Source organism: Thunnus albacares, chromosome 11 (assembly GCF_914725855.1).
Source record: "Thunnus albacares chromosome 11, fThuAlb1.1, whole genome shotgun sequence".
NCBI classification, from domain to species: Eukaryota; Metazoa; Chordata; class Actinopteri; order Scombriformes; family Scombridae; genus Thunnus; species Thunnus albacares.
In genome coordinates this window covers 32288840-32307273 of record NC_058116.1, presented here as the reverse complement: position 1 = coordinate 32307273, position 18434 = coordinate 32288840, and the positions used below count along the sequence as shown (strand labels likewise).

At 42.9% G+C, this 18434-nt stretch overlaps 1 protein-coding gene across 1 annotated transcript in view; it reads right to left on the bottom strand.

Moving 5' to 3' along the window:
- The window catches only part of mylka (myosin, light chain kinase a), an 81724-nt gene that overhangs the window by 52516 nt on the left and 10774 nt on the right, over positions 1-18434 (bottom strand). Inside the window, exons 6-12 of the mRNA XM_044366602.1 lie at positions 18383-18404; positions 17364-17580; positions 16294-16373; positions 14932-15032; positions 14590-14799; positions 10947-11075; positions 4479-4640 (exon numbers count right to left, since the gene is read on the bottom strand). Of these exons, the coding sequence (XP_044222537.1) occupies positions 4479-4640; positions 10947-11075; positions 14590-14799; positions 14932-15032; positions 16294-16373; positions 17364-17580; positions 18383-18404 (921 nt within the window). The remainder of the gene's footprint in view (positions 1-4478; positions 4641-10946; positions 11076-14589; positions 14800-14931; positions 15033-16293; positions 16374-17363; positions 17581-18382; positions 18405-18434) is intronic.

The window sequence follows — 18434 nt, the reverse complement described above, 5'->3', positions numbered from 1 at the left end:
GTTTGTGTGACGTATCTGATCGTAGCACAAGTACAAATACTCAGCAGAACTTCTGACTCGCAGCCCGGTGAGTTCTCGTATAAACGCCTTCTCGTAAAAATTAGTTCTAGTATAAATGTGGACTTTGATGATGTTATATGAGCTTCTGTGCGTCCACCGTGTTCAGTTCACAGGAAACAAACCATGTGACTCTGTGTTCTGTTTACACACTTTCATTATTTGTGTTTATTTATTATAGTATGATTACTTTATTACATTAAATATTTTCTGCTTCCTCTGTCTGTGTGTCTGTTTTTCTGTGTAAACTGTGAGGACTGGAGTGTGTATATCAGCTAATAACACACACACACACACACAGGCAGTGAGACAGTGTGTGTGTGTGTGTGTGTGTGTGTGTGTGTGTGTGTGTGTGTCCTCTCAGGCATGTCTGATATGTACACAGAACACAAAGACTTACCATTTAGCACACACACTCATACACTCGTACACAGCAGAAATACTGTGTATTCATACTCACACGTGCGCTTATACATGCACACACGTTACCCCCCCACACACACATACACACACACACACACACACACACATACATCACACACGTGTCTCTGTCAGATATTGCAAGAGAGAAAAGGAAACCCAAACTCCATATATGGTGAGGACGAGTCAGGACCAGACTGATGATCACACATGCTCTCTCTAACATAAACGGACACACACACACACACACACACACACACACCTGTCAACAGTTTTGCAGACGTCTCTTTAATAACGGACGTCTGCAGGCAAAATACTTTCTGTGCTGCAGGAGATTTTTTTTTTTTTGCGCTGCAATACTGCGAGCGGCCACCAGGAGAAACTGGCGAGCGGCGGCGGCGCCATCTCAGCTCTTGATACATGCGTGGTATATATTTATTTATTTATGGTTGACAACAACTTTGAGGGCGCAGACATGTTGTTTGAATAGAACTTTATCAGAACTGTCGACGCCCCCCTGTGAGAGGCAGCGAATGGGAGGCGAGCACTCAGCAGCTTCACGTCAGAGTCATTCAGGTCTCAATCTGTAAATCCAGATCCTCTAATAAGTGTGCTGCTGGTCATTTTGGAGATTATTGCTCCGTTAATAAGATTTGAAGACTTATAGTAGCTTTGATGTCTGCTGTGTGAGTCAGACTGTTGTTGTAATATTCACTTAGTTTAACGTTACTTGATTGCGATACCTGCCCCGTATAAAGTATATAGATAGACTTTATTGATCCCCAAAGAGGAAACTACGATAGTCACCACATGCCAAACACATACCACAAGTAATCAAGCCTGAATAAAACAGTTAAAACAGTCTGAAAGACGACAGACGCATGGAGAAGTAATGCATGAATACAGCCGGCAGTAATACATAATCATAAAGGCCACTTAATACTCCAACAACCAACCAACAACACGAAGAAGAAGAAAGGACTCCGGTTATGATGCTCTGGTAAAAGCTTGAAGTGTTGTGGATATTTGTGAGCGATGGTCAACACTTCAGTGGAGAGAAGCACACGGGAGGCTTTGATGTCTGAAGGCTGAAGATGTTTATTGAAGTTACTTGATCAAGGAGAATCATAAACAGCGAAGTTGTTGTAACTCGGATGATGTCTCTTTAGTCTTTAACACGAGCAGATCGGCCTCCAACACGAGTGTCAAACTCATCTCCACCGAGGGCCCTCAAAGGGCCAGATGGAACTTTTAAATGTAACTAAATGTCATGTAGAATAAATGTATTACTTATTCAAGTTACAAATATTATATATATATATTTGCATAGATGTAAAAAAGTACGTTTGCTTGTTGCTTTGTTTTATAACATAAATCTTTTTAATTTGTCAGGTTATGAAACCTACATGACTCCATCAATCAACCATCAAACTATCCGAGAGAAGAAAGAAAAATAACATTTAACACAAGTTATGACGTTAACTTTGTTCAAAACTTTTCTGTCATAGTTGAGAGAAGCAGAATATTTTTGGCATCCTTCGCTCTGTGTTTGGTGGATCGTTCTCTTTCACCACAGACGCCTCATGACACAAAAGACAAACATGTTTTCTTCTTCTCGTCTTTCTTGAAACTGCCTTCCGTCTGCATCAGTTTTTCTCTTTCTGGACATTTTTTGGGGTCATTATTTATATTTCTCAATTCCACTTGTTGGGGAAACTGCATTGATGTTGATACATCGCAGTCTAGCGGCGGGATACTGTCACTTCATGGGTTACATAATTGGCATGCATTGTGGGAAATGTAGTTTTCGGTCAATGCCCACTTTTGACTTTCTTACAATCAGACCTTTTTCTTGAGTTTATGTCACTTCAGTCACGTTGCATTGAGCCTCAAGGTCATCGTCAACACATCTGTGTTGTCTAGAAGGTTCCTCTCTGGCCTTGACTCACCATGGCGATGCTGATGATATACTCTTCATCACCAAAACATCACAGACAGCTTTAAGAATTACAGCATGACCTCAAGGCTCAGTTTTGACCCCTAAAGATGGAAAATTCCATAACATGAAGTATTTCTCTCCTGAGCCGTTTCAGGACCATGTTGGTATTTTCCATCCAGTTTAGTTTTTGGCCAAATGTTCACGCAGATATTTGTAAGAATGGATAATATCCACCTCTTGACCCTCAATAAAAACAGGAGCAACTTCCTCCCTTTTCATCCTAAAGTCAATGATCAGCTAACGTTAGCCCGAGTAAGCTAGCGTTAGCTTGGGTCTGAGGTAGCGTGAAGGGCAACACCCCCCAGACTCCTTATCTGGAAGGTCCTGGCTCCGAGCAAAGGCTTCAGGTCTGCAGGAAATCCATACAAAGAAGAAGAAGAAGAACCTGTTCGGGGGGGTAAACGTTCAGTGTGAGCGTTAACAGACCGTTAAAACCTGTTGGTGGCAGTTAAACAAAACATAACGATTTGTTAACCAGCCATGAAGAAGAGCAGGCGGATCCATCCATCTGATCAGCTTTCAGTCTGAGCAGATACTGATGTTAAAGATCAGACGTGACTGCAGCTTCTCACAGAGGAGATGATGATGATGATGATGATGATGATGGTTTTTTTTCTGAAGAGCAGAAACTTTATTGTCCACACATGGACATGATGAGGTTGTTAAACTCTGAAGGTCGAGTGGGTCAGTCTGTGGGAATCTCCTGTTATTTACACACAGATCCCAGTGTGTGTGTGTGTGTGTGTGTGTGTGTGTGTGTGTGTGTGTGTCCAGTCGGGGGATTTCCTGCTGCGGGGAGGATTTTCTTCCCTCAGACTGATTCTCCTTATAAAGCTGTGATCATCTTCTCTGTTCTTCACCGCCGTCTTCACGTGCTGATGGATGATTGGCCGACCGACGCTGCGTTCACTGCTCGCTCGCTCCAACGTTTCTTCAGACTCAGCAGCCTGAGAGTATTTTAAGCTCAGATGCTGATTTCACAGATTCACACATGTTGTTCCATTTAAGACAGATGCATCTTGAGTTAAAGGAGGGTTCACAGTGATTTAAGTCTGTCATAAACCAGCAGTCAGGTGTCCATAGTAACAGTGAAAGAGGTTTTTCCTCGCTGTAATCATTCCTCCTGTTCATACTGGATATTAAAAGATCCTTCAAATGTGCTTTCAATGGAAGTGATGGAGGCCAAAAACACATTTACAGTCTTTGTGCTTCCTCGTGTTTCCCTGAAGTAACAAAAAGAGTGCTTCACATAAAAGTTTAAAGGCATCAAGACTGAATGTAACACAATATAAAAAGATGTTTAAATACAATTAAATAGTGTTAAATTGGTGATAAAAATAAGCTAGAACAGAGTAAGACAGTACAGCGTAATAAATGAATAATTACTTGATTTAATAAGAAGGGGAACAGAAAAGTCTTCAGCTGTGATTCAACAGAACTGAGAGTTGCAGCAGACCTGAACGCTGCGTCTCCGGGTTTAAGTTTTGACTCTGGAGGACAGAAAGCAGACCTGATCCAGACCACCTGAGAGAGGTCTGCTGGATGCTTCATAACGTGGCAGCAGATCAGAAATGTTAATGTTGGCCTTAAACCAGTCAGTGCTTTATAATAAACCCAACAGCAGTATTTTAAAAATCAAGTGTTTGACACCTGAGAGAAGAGACGATCTGTAGAAGATCTGACGTTGACGGATGTCTACTTTCATATTAGCTTCAGATAAACTTTCAGATAAACTTCCATTGTAAGTGCGTTATGAAGGGATCTTCTTCTTCAGTATAAACAGGAGGAATGATTACAGCAAGAAAAACAGCTTTCATGTTCATCTGATGACTCACTGCTGGTTTAAAACAAACTAAACTCAGATAAAAAGTGACAGAAATAGTTTCCGATCATCGAGCATGAAGAATATAAAATCAGCTGATAGAACAACAGAAACACTCAAATCAATACTGATCAATACTCACTAATAAACAACAACAACAACACGGATCTGAGCGCTGACCTTTGACCTGGACTCTGGCGCTGCACTCCGCTCTGCCGTGGCTGTTCTCCGCCACGCACACGTACACGCCTTCGTCACGCCGGGACGCACGCTGGATGGTCAGCGTGGCCACGCCCCCGACGCACGAGGACCGAGCGGCGGCGGCAGCAGGAACGGGCCCGTCTGAGGGAGGAAGGAGATGACGTCATCATCATCATCATCATCATCACATTGTGTTTTTAAAGGTGTACTCCACTGATGAACTCTGATGATGTCACAGTGATGTCATAAGGGTCACAGACAGGAGGCTCTAATGAAAGACCCAGTTGCATTATGGGAAATGTAAGACTGGACCTGCATCTGATTGTAAATCTGAAAGCACGTGTTTAGTTTGTGTGTTATTGTGCAACGTTTTCACAGCAGAGTGGGAGCTCTGTCTTTACTGTATTGGATCTGTGTTTATTGACAGGTGCTGGTTCCGGCCCGGATCAGCTGTCCCTCTGTGCCGCCGCGGCCGCCGCCGGGGATTGGCTGGCCCAAGACGCCGGACTACTTAGCGTCCAGGGTTTCCAGGTGGCGCCGGGGATCGTCGCTAGCATTGGTAGCTAATTAGTCTGTGTTAGCTTAGCAGGATGCTAAAGCGGCCTACGAGACGATGTAGCTTATAAATAGTTAAGACTAAATAAACTCTAGAAGCAGTAGAGGGGAGTTAGGTTTATAAAATGTCTTTTCTTTCATTAGAGATTAGTTAGGAGTTGTTTTGTGTTAGATAGTTGGTTCTGTTTAACTTTATTATTATTGTATTTTATTTCTTAAAGGTTCATCATCTGCTTTTAGTGGTTTTCTGTTATTTAAAAAAAATCCTGTTCTGATGTCAGATGGTCAAAGTTTCAAAACTTCCAAAAAGGAGAAATGACTTAAAAAAAAACTGTGAACTCTTTAAAACTTATTTTACTTTAAAACACGTCTGGATCTTTAAGAGAAAACAAACAAAGAAAAATAAAATAAATGATTTAATTGGATTTTTCTCTGTGTGGTCGCTGCTGAGATGAAGACACAGAAACACTGAAGCCGACCCAAGAAGGGCATCGACCGGGGGAGTGTGTGTGTGTGTGTGTGTGTGTGTGTGTGTGTGTGTGTGTGTGTGTGTGTGTGTGTGTGTGTCCGCTGCAGCAGCATGTTTTGTCTTTATATGGTTTCCAGCTCTCATATTTGTTTAACGGTTGTACGGCGCTGCAGCTCTCTCTCTCTCTCTCTCTCTGTCTGCTGCTTCTATTCTTCACTCTTCACTGATTCTACTGTTTCTACTCTGTAAAGTCTTTACTGCACTTTCTCCTCTTTCTTTTTCTTCTGTGTCGTAATGTTCGATCATGTTTCAGGGTGTAACTGTGCACAAAAGTTCAGTTCATTTTTCTGTATAAGCAGAAACAAAGAAGAAATGTAGAAAATAACATTCTAGTCATTTTTATTTGAAAAAAATGTAAACATCCAACGATGGCTCATCGGCTAAAACTATTACTGAAACTGTTTAGTTGTTCTGCAGGAAAAAGGAAAACAAGTTTGTGTTTCTTGCAGGGAGTCAGCTGATTTATGGTTGATAGGAAGTGGCTGTTATGACGTGTAAATGTGTTCATAGTGAACAGTCGACCGTCACAGAGGAGGAGGAGGACAGAAGCTCATTACATTCACCAATGAAACAACTAATCAGAGGCTTTATCTCATAATTATGACTTACTGTCATATCATTACAAGAAAAGATCTCATAATTATGAGAAGAGATCTTGCAATTATGAGATAGTAAGTCATAATTATGAGATAGTTTTCTTGTAATTATGAGATTCTGATCTCATGAGAAAAGTTTAAGGTGGTTATCAATCATCATCATTTATGATAAGATGGCGCCACCTGATTTAATGAGCTTTTATTTCCTCCTTCATTTGAGACACTGGAAGACATTAATGAGGTTGATGATTTCAGATAGAAACTAATTTTTGTTAGAAAGAACATTTACAATTAAAGCTGCAAGCAGCGTTGGTCGGGACCTCACACTCTGGCCCGTCGGGATCAGATCATTTTGCTTTGTAAAAATGAGGGATATTTCTTATTAGAGTGCTTTTATTTTGTTGATTGACATGTGTACTGTCAGGTGTGTAGGGACAATAATTAACTGCAGCTGGACACAGAAAAATACTCATATATTTGAATGGAGAGTGTGAGCGAACCCACACCTTTTTGAACATTTACTGCTTCCACATAGTTTTAGATACAAACTTCATTTGAACTTTAAATGAGTCACGAGACTTTGACCTACAAATCTTGAATTTACATGTTTTTTCTATCTTTTACTGTTTTTGAGATATTAGAGTGTGAGTTTTAAAGTCTTTTCTTGCTCCTCCTGTGATTTTATAATGAGTGTGTATTGCGGAATGTTTCACAGCACTGAGGGAGTGACATCACCAGGAGCAGTTGGAGAGGAGGATTTTAGAGAACGCTTCTCGTGAAATATCCTCATAAATCCCATGACTTTGGCCAAATCTTACATTAAAAATCATATTTTAGTAGGAAATTTCGTGGCGAATCCACTGATACAGGTTTGAAAGTGGTCAGACTTATAGTTTAGACGTCAGAAGCCTCTGTTTGACACAAAGTTCATGCCCATAGATTGCCTCCCCATTGGTTTACATTGTAAGGTGTGATGTGGCACTGCAACTTTCAGGGCTTATAAAATCTAAACCGTTCGAGTTATTACAAAGTTTTTATCAACTTTTTTTCAGCACAGTGTGATAAGTCATGTATTAAAGTTTGAAGTCAATACCATTAATGCCCTCGGAGGAGATAGCGTTTGTTCAGGGTCCAAAATCGGAGCAAAGTTTTACTTTGAAAGTCTGATTGTGGACTTCCTGTTGGATTTAGGTCAGGGGTGTCAGTGTACGATTAGTAGTTTTTGAAGAGACGAATAATTGAGTTTTGGTTTGATCTCTCTACGACATTCCTATGGGCTGTAGCGGCCATTTTAGTTCCATAGGTAGCGCTAGAGAGCACATTTTGGCACTTTAGGGGTTAATTTTTACATTTTATCACATTTTTCACCTGACCTGATGTGCGTGCCAAATTTGGTGAGTTTTTGAGCATGTTTACGGGGTCAAATTTAGGGTTTAAGTGGCATAATAATTAAGAAAGAAACAAACGAGCAAACACACGAAAAACAGTAGTCCTCTGCCTTTTGAGCTCGGGCCCTAAATATTTCTCCATTCAGTTACTGATATTTTATCTTCTTGTTCTACTTTGTTTGGTTTTTGCTGCCATCTGCCTGTCGCACTTCATTTCAGAACTTTTCTTGTCTTTTTTATGCTCCCAAATTTACTTCTATTTTTCTAACTTTAACGTTACAGAAAGATTTCGGGTCAACTGTTCACATGGGACGTGATCTAACACGTTCTGGTGTTTACACGCGCCAACGCTTTTAATCAGAACAGCTGTGTGACATGCACAAAAATGATGAATACATCAGGGACGGACATCAGGACGGACTCAGCAGCCAGACATTCCTCCGCTCTCTGTTTAGCAGCAGCTGAGACTGTCAGTACAATGAGAGGAGCTGGTTAAGTGAACTGGTCAGGTTAGGCTAACACATTGTCGCTAACCTCGGGGCTAACCCCCTTCACAAGCAGGATACAAGAACTTGGTTTAGCATTTATTCACTGACAAAGAGTCTAAACTGAACACACACAAGTGGCAACCTCCAGGGTGAAACAAGAAGCCAATAATTAAGTTCCAAAAACTGCAGTTCCTTGAACGGCCACTTGAGGCTCCAAAAGCGAGTCAGTCCCCATAGACCCCCATGTTAAAAAGCCAAACTTTACAGCAGAAATAAACATGTTTACAGCCTGGTCTTTATAGTTAATTTCCCTGTTCATGACAACTGTACGGGGGTGAATTTTTTTATAAGTCACTCATTTAAATTTCATCAAGCTGTAAAGTTATGCATAATAAATGACATGGCTGCTTTGAGCTAGGTGGCTTGTTTCAGCAACCAGGCTTCATTCGGCCTCCTCAGCGCCGCCTCTCTGCCCATTTTAGATTAGCTGGGAGTCGGGTGGAGTCAGGCACTGCCAAGATGGCGACGGCTCACTTTGAGCTTCAAAACCACTCTTGAGAAACCAATGGGTGACGTCTATATTCGTCACCTAATGTTACCCCCCACGTGGGGCAAACATGCGCAGAAAGAATATATTTATTCCAACCAGAGAGAAATGATCAGATTAATGGTTTACATGGTTATTCGGCACTAATATTATCAAAGGTTTACACCGACCCTCTCAAACCAATTGAAAATTCCTTCCGATCAGTCTCTTCTGATTGAGGTGGTTACATGGGTCCATGTAAACGCAGCTACTGTGTCTGCTGCAGGAGTCAAGTTTAATTTAATACACATAAACCCAGTTAGCAGCAGGTAGCGTTAGCTGCTGTTACTGTAACTCATCACTGATATAACAGTACTTACTGCTATCAGCTGTGCAACTGTGTAATTAAACTTGGAAAGTTAGCTGACTAGCATGGTGGCTAATAAAGGTAAAAAATCTGCTTCTCACTAAGTTTGTCAGGAACCTGATTGGTCCTCCTCTCTACATGCTGAGCACTGATTGGTGCTTTGCAGATAAAATTACAGCACCGAGTTTGAGATTGATTTTTTTCATCACTCGTTTAACATTATTGCAGAGTTTTATAAAGTCCCACATGCACTAGCAGTAAGGTTTCACTCCCGTTCATGAAGTATGTAAATGTCTTACCTTGTCCTGTCTTGTTTCATCATGTTTTGTTTTGTGATGTCATGTCTTGTTTTGTTTGTTTGTTTTGCTTTGTTTTTGTTTGTTCTGGTCCCTCTTGTCATGGAAGCTCTTGTAGGTACTGGTTGTAGATTGATTTATATTAAGTATGGATCTACATTATGTTATACAGTCTGGACACATTATGAGGTCTTTACCAGATTGTTCTGTTCTTCTGCTTGGTTAATAAATAAATAAATAAATAAATAAAGAACAGACAACATGCAACACAGCTTTATATGTGAGTCTGTCAATGAATTAATTCAAAAATATTAACAGGAAGCTCAATTTGTTTTCTGCCTTCAAACTCTTCCATTCAGAGTGAATCAGCTCCTCAGAGTCTGTGCTGCCCTCTGCAGGAGCTTTCAGTCCATCACACACTGAGCTTCATCTTTCAATATTCATCACAGGTTTACAGGAACTATTTTAGGAGCTCAGGATCTTTAGCTGCGATCCCGCCGCAGGAACCACGTTCAGTATAAACATTCATAGTAACCAGATAGAGATCAGCAGCAGCACTACAACCTGTTATGTAGTTATAGTATAGTTTAGAAATAAAACTAATATTACAAATACAACAAATACTAAAATTTGCTAATAGTTTCATAGCAGCTACGTTCTAGAGAGAACCGTCCATCATTCATCACTGATGAAGACGAACGAAAAATCTTTTTATCACAAAGAAACAACACTGAAAATAAACTTTGACAACTACAACTATAACAAAGTGTTCAACACTTTTCATCAACAAATAAAACTAAACAATAATGTGAAAGACAGAAAACTGAAGTAATGACTGTTGAAACACACTCGACAGCTACTGATTGGTCAAACAGTCTCCTCCAGCAGCCAATGATCTTCTTCAGAAGTTGATTTAACTGTCGTTCATTCAGTAACGTTCTGTCTCTGTTATCTGACGTCACAGATTTATGGACTAAATTCAGAAAACAATCCTCTGAAAAATGAGACAAGAAGAAGCATCAGGAGACAAAGACCCAATAAACCTCATCAGATGTGCTGCTGTAACGTCAGCTACAGGTAGCTGCTGCTGTTATTAAATATTTATCATATTTCTTAAATATTATGACTTGTCTCCATTAAAAGTCATGTGAATCAGCTGTTAGCAGCTCCTGTTTGCAGTGTAACATGGATGTACAGACGACTAACACTGGATTACTGAAGAAAACTTAAAAACGTGATGATTCTCAGGCAGGTTCTGCAGCCTATTTTTTCTCTGGTTTTATGGATTTATGGAGGTTTATTGGTGATGGAGGTCAGAGATAATGATATCCTCGTCACACTGAATGATATCAATATGTGTTTCATGTCTGTGTGTTCACATTAGACTGAAATATGACTCTGAGAAGGATTTTTGACTCTTCTTCACCTCACATAGTATCTTTGCCTCACCTTCAACTCTCCAGCGCCCCCCTGGGGAGGCTTCTGGCTTTATCCTGCTGAATGTCTATTACAGACCAGACCTGTCAGTTCCTCCTGTGATGTTCATCATGTCTGAATGGAGCTTCAGATTTATTATTAGTCCCTGTATTAATATTCCACAGTGCAGAAGTGGAAATCACTCCCTGACTGTCAGACATTATCAGTTATTGATTGGAGGATGTGAAACTTTCACACCACAGAGTGAAAACATGATCATACTGACCGTTGAGCATCCAGCTGACACCTGGAGCAGGTCTTCCCTCCACAGAGACCTGCAGGCTGATGGTCTGACCCTCCGTTACCCAGCAGCCCTGCAGAGCGCTGACAAACACCGGAGGCTGCCGAGACACACCTGAGAGAGAAGAGACACACCTGAGAGAGAGGAGACGCACCTGAGAGAGAGAGGAGACACACCTGAGTGAGAAGAGACACACCTGAGAGAGAAGAGACACACCTGAGAGAGAGGAGACACACCTGAGAGAGAAGAGACACACCTGAGAGAGAAGAGACACACCTGAGAGAGAGGAGACACACCTGAGAGAGAGGAGACGCACCTGAGAGAGAGAAGACGCACCTGAGAGAGAGGAGACGCACCTGAGAGAGGAGACACACCTGAGAGAGAAGAGACACACCTGAGAGAGAGGAGACACACCTGAGAGAGAGGAGACACACCTGAGAGAGAGGAGACACACCTGAGAGAGAGGAGACACACCTGAGAGAGAGGAGACACACCTGAGAGAGAGGAGACGCACCTGAGAGAGAAGACGCACCTGAGAGAGAAGAGACACACCTGAGAGAGAGGAGACACACCTGAGAGAGAGGAGACGCACCTTAGAGAGAGGAGACGCACCTGAGAGAGAGGAGACACACCTGAGAGAGAAGAGACGTACCTGAGAGAGAGGAGACACACCTGAGAGAGAAGAGACACACCTGAGAGAGAGGAGACGCACCTGAGAGAGAAGACGCACCTGAGAGAGAAGAGACACACCTGAGAGAGAGGAGACACACCTGAGAGAGAGGAGACGCACCTTAGAGAGAGGAGACACACCTGAGAGAGAGGAGACACACCTGAGAGAGAGGAGACGCACCTGAGAGAGAGGAGACGCACCTGAGAGAGAGGAGACGCACCTGAGAGAGAGGAGACGCACCTGAGAGAGAGGAGACGCACCTGAGAGAGAGGAGACACACCTGAGAGAGAGGAGACGCACCTGAGAGAGAGGAGACACACCTGAGAGAGAAGAGACACACCTGAGAGAGAGGAGACGCACCTGAGAGAGAAGACGCACCTGAGAGAGAAGAGACGTACCTGAGAGAGAAGAGACGTACCTGAGAGAGAGGAGACGCACCTGAGAGAGAGGAGACACACCTGAGAGAGAAGAGATGCAACTGAGAGAGACGAGACGTACCTGAGAGAGAAGAGACGTACCTGAGAGAGAGGAGACGCACCTGAGAGAGAAGAGACGCACCTGAGAGAGAGGAGACACACCTGAGAGAGAAGACGCACCTGAGAGAGAAGAGACGTACCTGAGAGAGAAGAGACGTACCTGAGAGAGAGGAGACGCACCTGAGAGAGAAGAGACGCACCTGAGAGAGAGGAGACGCACCTGAGAGAGAAGAGATGCAACTGAGAGAGACGAGACGCACCTGAGAGAGAGGAGACGTACCTGAGAGAGAAGACGCACCTGAGAGAGACGAGACGCACCTGAGAGAGAAGAGACACACCTGAGAGAGAGGAGACACACCTGAGAGAGAGGAGACGCACCTGAGAGAGAAGACGCACCTGAGAGAGAAGAGACGTACCTGAGAGAGAAGAGACGTACCTGAGAGAGAGGAGACGCACCTGAGAGAGAGGAGACACACCTGAGAGAGAAGAGATGCAACTGAGAGAGACGAGACGTACCTGAGAGAGAAGAGACGTACCTGAGAGAGAGGAGACGCACCTGAGAGAGAAGAGACGCACCTGAGAGAGAGGAGACACACCTGAGAGAGAAGACGCACCTGAGAGAGAAGAGACGTACCTGAGAGAGAAGAGACGTACCTGAGAGAGAGGAGACGCACCTGAGAGAGAAGAGACGCACCTGAGAGAGAGGAGACGCACCTGAGAGAGAAGAGATGCAACTGAGAGAGACGAGACGCACCTGAGAGAGAGGAGACGTACCTGAGAGAGAAGACGCACCTGAGAGAGACGAGACGCACCTGAGAGAGAAGAGACACACCTGAGAGAGAGGAGACACACCTGAGAGAGAGGAGACGTACCTGAGAGAGAGGAGACACACCTGAGAGAGAAGAGACACACCTGAGAGAGAAGAGACACACCTGAGAGAGAGGAGACGTACCTGAGAGAGAGGAGACACACCTGAGAGAGAAGAGACGCAACTGAGAGAGACGAGACGCACCTGAGAGAGAGGAGACGCACCTGAGAGAGGAGACACACCTGAGAGAGAAGAGACACACCTGAGGGAGAGGAGACGCACCTGAGAGAGAAGAGACACACCTGAGAGAGAGGAGACGCACCTGAGAGAGAAGAGACACACCTGAGAGAGAGGAGACGTACCTGAGAGAGAAGAGACGCCACTGAGAGAGAGGAGACACACCTGAGAGAGAAGAGACGCACCTGAGAGAGAAGAGACACACCTGAGAGAGAGGAGACGTACCTGAGAGAGAAGAGACACACCTGAGAGAGAGGAGACGTACCTGAGAGAGAAGAGACACACCTGAGAGAGAGGAGACGTACCTGAGAGAGAAGAGACACACCTGAGGGAGAGGAGACGCACCTGAGAGAGAAGAGACACACCTGAGAGAGAGGAGACGCACCTGAGAGAGAAGAGACACACCTGAGAGAGAAGAGACGCACCTGAGAGAGAAGAGACACACCTGAGAGAGAGGAGACGCCACTGAGAGAGAAGAGACACACCTGAGAGAGAAGAGACACACCTGAGAGAGAAGAGACACACCTGAGAGAGAGGAGACGTACCTGAGAGAGAGGAGACACACCTGAGAGAGAAGAGACGCAACTGAGAGAGACGAGACGCACCTGAGAGAGAGGAGACGCACCTGAGAGAGGAGACACACCTGAGAGAGAAGAGACACACCTGAGGGAGAGGAGACGCACCTGAGAGAGAAGAGACACACCTGAGAGAGAGGAGACACACCTGAGAGAGGAGACACACCTGAGAGAGAAGAGACACACCTGAGAGAGAGGAGACGCACCTGAGAGAGAAGACGCACCTGAGAGAGAAGAGACACACCTGAGAGAGAGGAGACACACCTGAGAGAGAGGAGACGCACCTTAGAGAGAGGAGACACACCTGAGAGAGAGGAGACACACCTGAGAGAGAAGAGACGTACCTGAGAGAGAGGAGACACACCTGAGAGAGAAGAGACACACCTGAGAGAGAGGAGACGCACCTGAGAGAGAAGACGCACCTGAGAGAGAAGAGACACACCTGAGAGAGAGGAGACACACCTGAGAGAGAGGAGACGCACCTTAGAGAGAGGAGACACACCTGAGAGAGAGGAGACACACCTGAGAGAGAGGAGACACACCTGAGAGAGAGGAGACACACCTGAGAGAGAGGAGACGCACCTGAGAGAGAGGAGACGTACCTGAGAGAGAGGAGACGCACCTGAGAGAGAGGAGACACACCTGAGAGAGAAGAGACGCAACTGAGAGAGACGAGACGCACCTGAGAGAGAGGAGACGCACCTGAGAGAGAGGAGACACACCTGAGAGAGAAGAGACGCAACTGAGAGAGACGAGACGCACCTGAGAGAGAGGAGACGCACCTGAGAGAGAGGAGACACACCTGAGAGAGACGAGACGCACCTGAGAGAGGAAGTCTTACATTGAGACGAACAGGTCTTACTGTTGACAGACAGCGTCCATGTTGCCGAGGTGACTGTCTGTCCATCAGCAGTGATCAGCTGACAGCTGTAGTCGCCCCGGTCTGCCTGTCTCACTCTCTCCATGGTGAGGGTCAGACGGGAGCCGTCCTGTCTCTGCTGCAGACCTGGTCCGGTCCTCACCTGACTCCCGTCCTTCAGCCACATAACCTTGGCAACGGCATCAGACGAGACTGGGAGCAGGTGAGAGGAGAGATCGGTGAGTTAAAGTGATGTCACCACGATACAAGGATTCACTTGTTACTCGTTACCTCTCGAACCCTAAACTCGATTGAAATCAAGGGTTTTATTGGATCCGGAGTTACCTTGGCAGGTGAACGTGACCTGTGCTCCCTCTGTAGCCTCCTGGTTCAGAGGAATGGCCTCGAACCGCAGGTTGGACCCCAACACCGACCTCCTCACGGCCCTGAAACACAAGCATACTGGTGTAGAGTACGCTGACCGTTCCTCCAACTGCACATTTTAACATAAAATCATATAAAAGTGTGTTTTTGCTGCTGGTCTGTATGCAATATGTCCAATACCCGAGACTATCAGCTCTGATCATGTGGTCACACTCACTGTGGGAGGAAACAGCGTGTTTAGAGGAGAGGAGAATGTAAACTGTACAGTGAAGGTGAACAAGTTAATGGAAAAGAAGAACAAAGAGGTAAAACCAACCTGCACATCAGCTGTTTGCTCCTGTTTCAAATAGTCAACAAAGATGACATCACCTACATGATTTATGCTCTATTCATTTAGGAATTTTGGAATTTGATTCACGGATATTACATATTATTATTATTAATTTATATTAAATACAATAAAGAGCAAACAGGTTAGATCCTTTACTATCTATCAGCCAGTCGGCTACAGAAGGTTTAATGTTGAAGGAGGTGGAATACATATTCAGTTATTATGTTATACATTTAAAGCATTTCTATGACTTTACAGTCGTTCTAAGGGCGTTGCTATCATTATTATTATAAAGCTGCTCTTTCCCACCGTGGCTGCTTGTTAATTTATTGGATTAATTGATTCGGGTCGACCGGTTTTGGATCGGGTCTATTCGTGTCAGGTCTGGCTGTGCTTGGGTCCCCCTCAGGTCAGGTCGGGTTCGGGTAGGTTTTCCATTGGTCTGTTTTGGATCAGGTCCAACATTTTGGATGCTTTTCATTTTTCTTTTTACAGTATAATAATGGTCTGATTATGTTACCAAGACACTCTGAACTCAGCTGAACTCAAGCATGTCCCCCCTGATTAAAGGACTGGTTCACAGCTTTTCCAGTGTGTCTTAAACCAGCAGTCAGGTGTCCATATGAACAGTGAAAGAGGTTTTCCTCACTGTAATCATTCCTCCTGTTCATACTGGATATTAAAAGATCCTTCAAATGTGTTTTCAATGGAAGTGATGGAGGATAAAATCCACAGTGTGAAGCTTCTATTCAGCTTCAGCAGTCTGAGTTAGTCATATCAAGTGGATATCTGACACATTTACAGTCTTTGTGTTTCCTCGGACAGTGTTTCCCTGTTGACCTGCGGTGGAAGTAGCTTCAGATAAACTTTTAAATATATTTTTGCACAGAAGGAGGACTGTGGATTTTGTCCTCCATCTCTTACATTGTAAATACATTATGTATGAAGGAATCTTCTAATCTTGTTATAAGTGGTTTGATTTCTTTCTGTACCTGCTGCTGCTGTCTGAAGCCCCTGCTGTCTGCTGGACTGGACCAGTCTGAAGCGGAGCAGGGCTCACAAGAGACTGGACCTGCAGACAAACCATCAATCAATCGATCAATAAAACTTTATTTATATAGCACCTTTCATACAAGTCAAATGCAATTCAAAGTGCTTTGCCGCTGATTGACAAATATAAAGGTAAATATGGTTTTGGAGACTAAAACCACACCAAAATAATTAAAAAGCCAAAAAAATTAATAAAAACATAAAAATTAAATAAAAAAACAATAAAAGATAACAAAAGATAAATAATAAAATATAATACAAGCAATAAAAATAACAATCAAAATAAAATTATAAAATACAACACAAAATAAGAGATTATGACAAAACTGTAAAATGTTTAATGGAATGAATAAATATGAATAATGAATAAAATAAATGATAATGATGATAATAAATAAAAGAGGTATAAAATAATAAGCTGTGATGTTTTTTGTTCTCTTGTTCAATTTCAAGGCGCGTTTCAAAACTTTTCCAAAGTCCTCAGTGATTATCAGCTAGTTTAAAACAAGTGATTTACTAACGGAGGACTACATAGGAAGAAAACGACATTTTTATTAAACATTCAAACGTTTTATTTATTGAATCATCGATATTATTTAGCGACACTGGGAGCCTCAACCATCACAGACACTGTTAAAAAGTTCTCAACATTTAAGCACAAATCTCCTCCCAGAGTTCGTGTCTTTGATATAAATACAACCATATGTCAAAAACGTTCCAAAACTTATGTGTGGATTTCTGTTGTGTCACACACCAACAGCAGCAAGATTGTAAATGTGAGTTCCCAAAAAGTGCGTCTGGAAGACAAAAAACTGTCCCCTGGCTGAAGCTAATTGCTGTCCCCTGGTGTATTTTACAGAATAAATTAAAAGAAATAATATATTTTACATTAAAATGAATGTTATCAGAACTAAAAAAAGTTATGATCTGTTTTTTACCGTCAATTTGTTATATATATTTTCATATATTTCATGGTTTATTACATGAAATATTAAATATTCAGTAATCAGACCTGAATTGTTCCAGCAGGTGGAGCAGCTGCAGTCCTCTTCTCGGCCACCAGAGGGAGCTGTCTGCTCCTCCAGGACGCTCCCTGTCCAGGCTGAGGGAGGGGGCTTTGCTGGTGCTTGTCTGTGGGAGCACTAGGAGCACTGGAAACACTGGGAGCGGTGTTGTCCACTGTTAGGTTTTTGTCCCTGGTTTGTGTGTCCACAGCTGGTCGGACGGTCCTGCAGGAGGAGTTTTTTAAGGATCTTGATGTCAGTGATGCGATTTGGACTCTTTTGGACTTTCTTGGAGACATTTACCCAATATTAATTAATTCCTCTCATTCAGATACTTGAATTTACACAATGTATATACACATACTTTATGTGTATATATATATATATATATATACACACACTGTTATATATGTCTATACGATAAATGGAACTCAAGTACAGTATTTTCTTTTTTATATAACTTTGAGCCCACGGTTCTTATGTTCAGAACATAGTCATTTCTGTGATACGCAGCATGCTTTTCATTCATTACATATGACTCTTCATTGGTAGTAGTTTTTTAAAAAATCACATTATTTCCTTTGCTGGCAATTTTTCACAATTCCTGCAATTTTACTAAAAAAAAAGAGCACATAAAACGTTGCAAATGTTATCACAGTTTTTGAGAATTTTGGCTGATATAATCAAAAACAAATCCTGGAGGCACCGATATATACATTTAATTAATTGCCAGTTATGTTTCATATTGCATTTCAGCGGACTAAAGACAGTCTGTGGAGTAAAGAGACTAAACGTTGTGCCTCCTTTCCAATTCATTCAATCTAGAATCAGTCTTGAATTGAATCAGACACCAAGAAACTGAGATTCACAAAGATTCCCCTAAAAAGAGACAACTGGGTCTCATCAGCGTAACGATGGCAGGAAACTTTGTTGAAAAGACGTAAACTGGATCAAATATTTAGACACCAAATGAGCTTCGAAACCGTTTGCAGTTGTTTTATGTCGACATGTTGAAAAAGAGACTCACCTGCAGGAGTCCTCAGGAGAACCTGTGAGGAGAAACATCAGGACAGAAACAT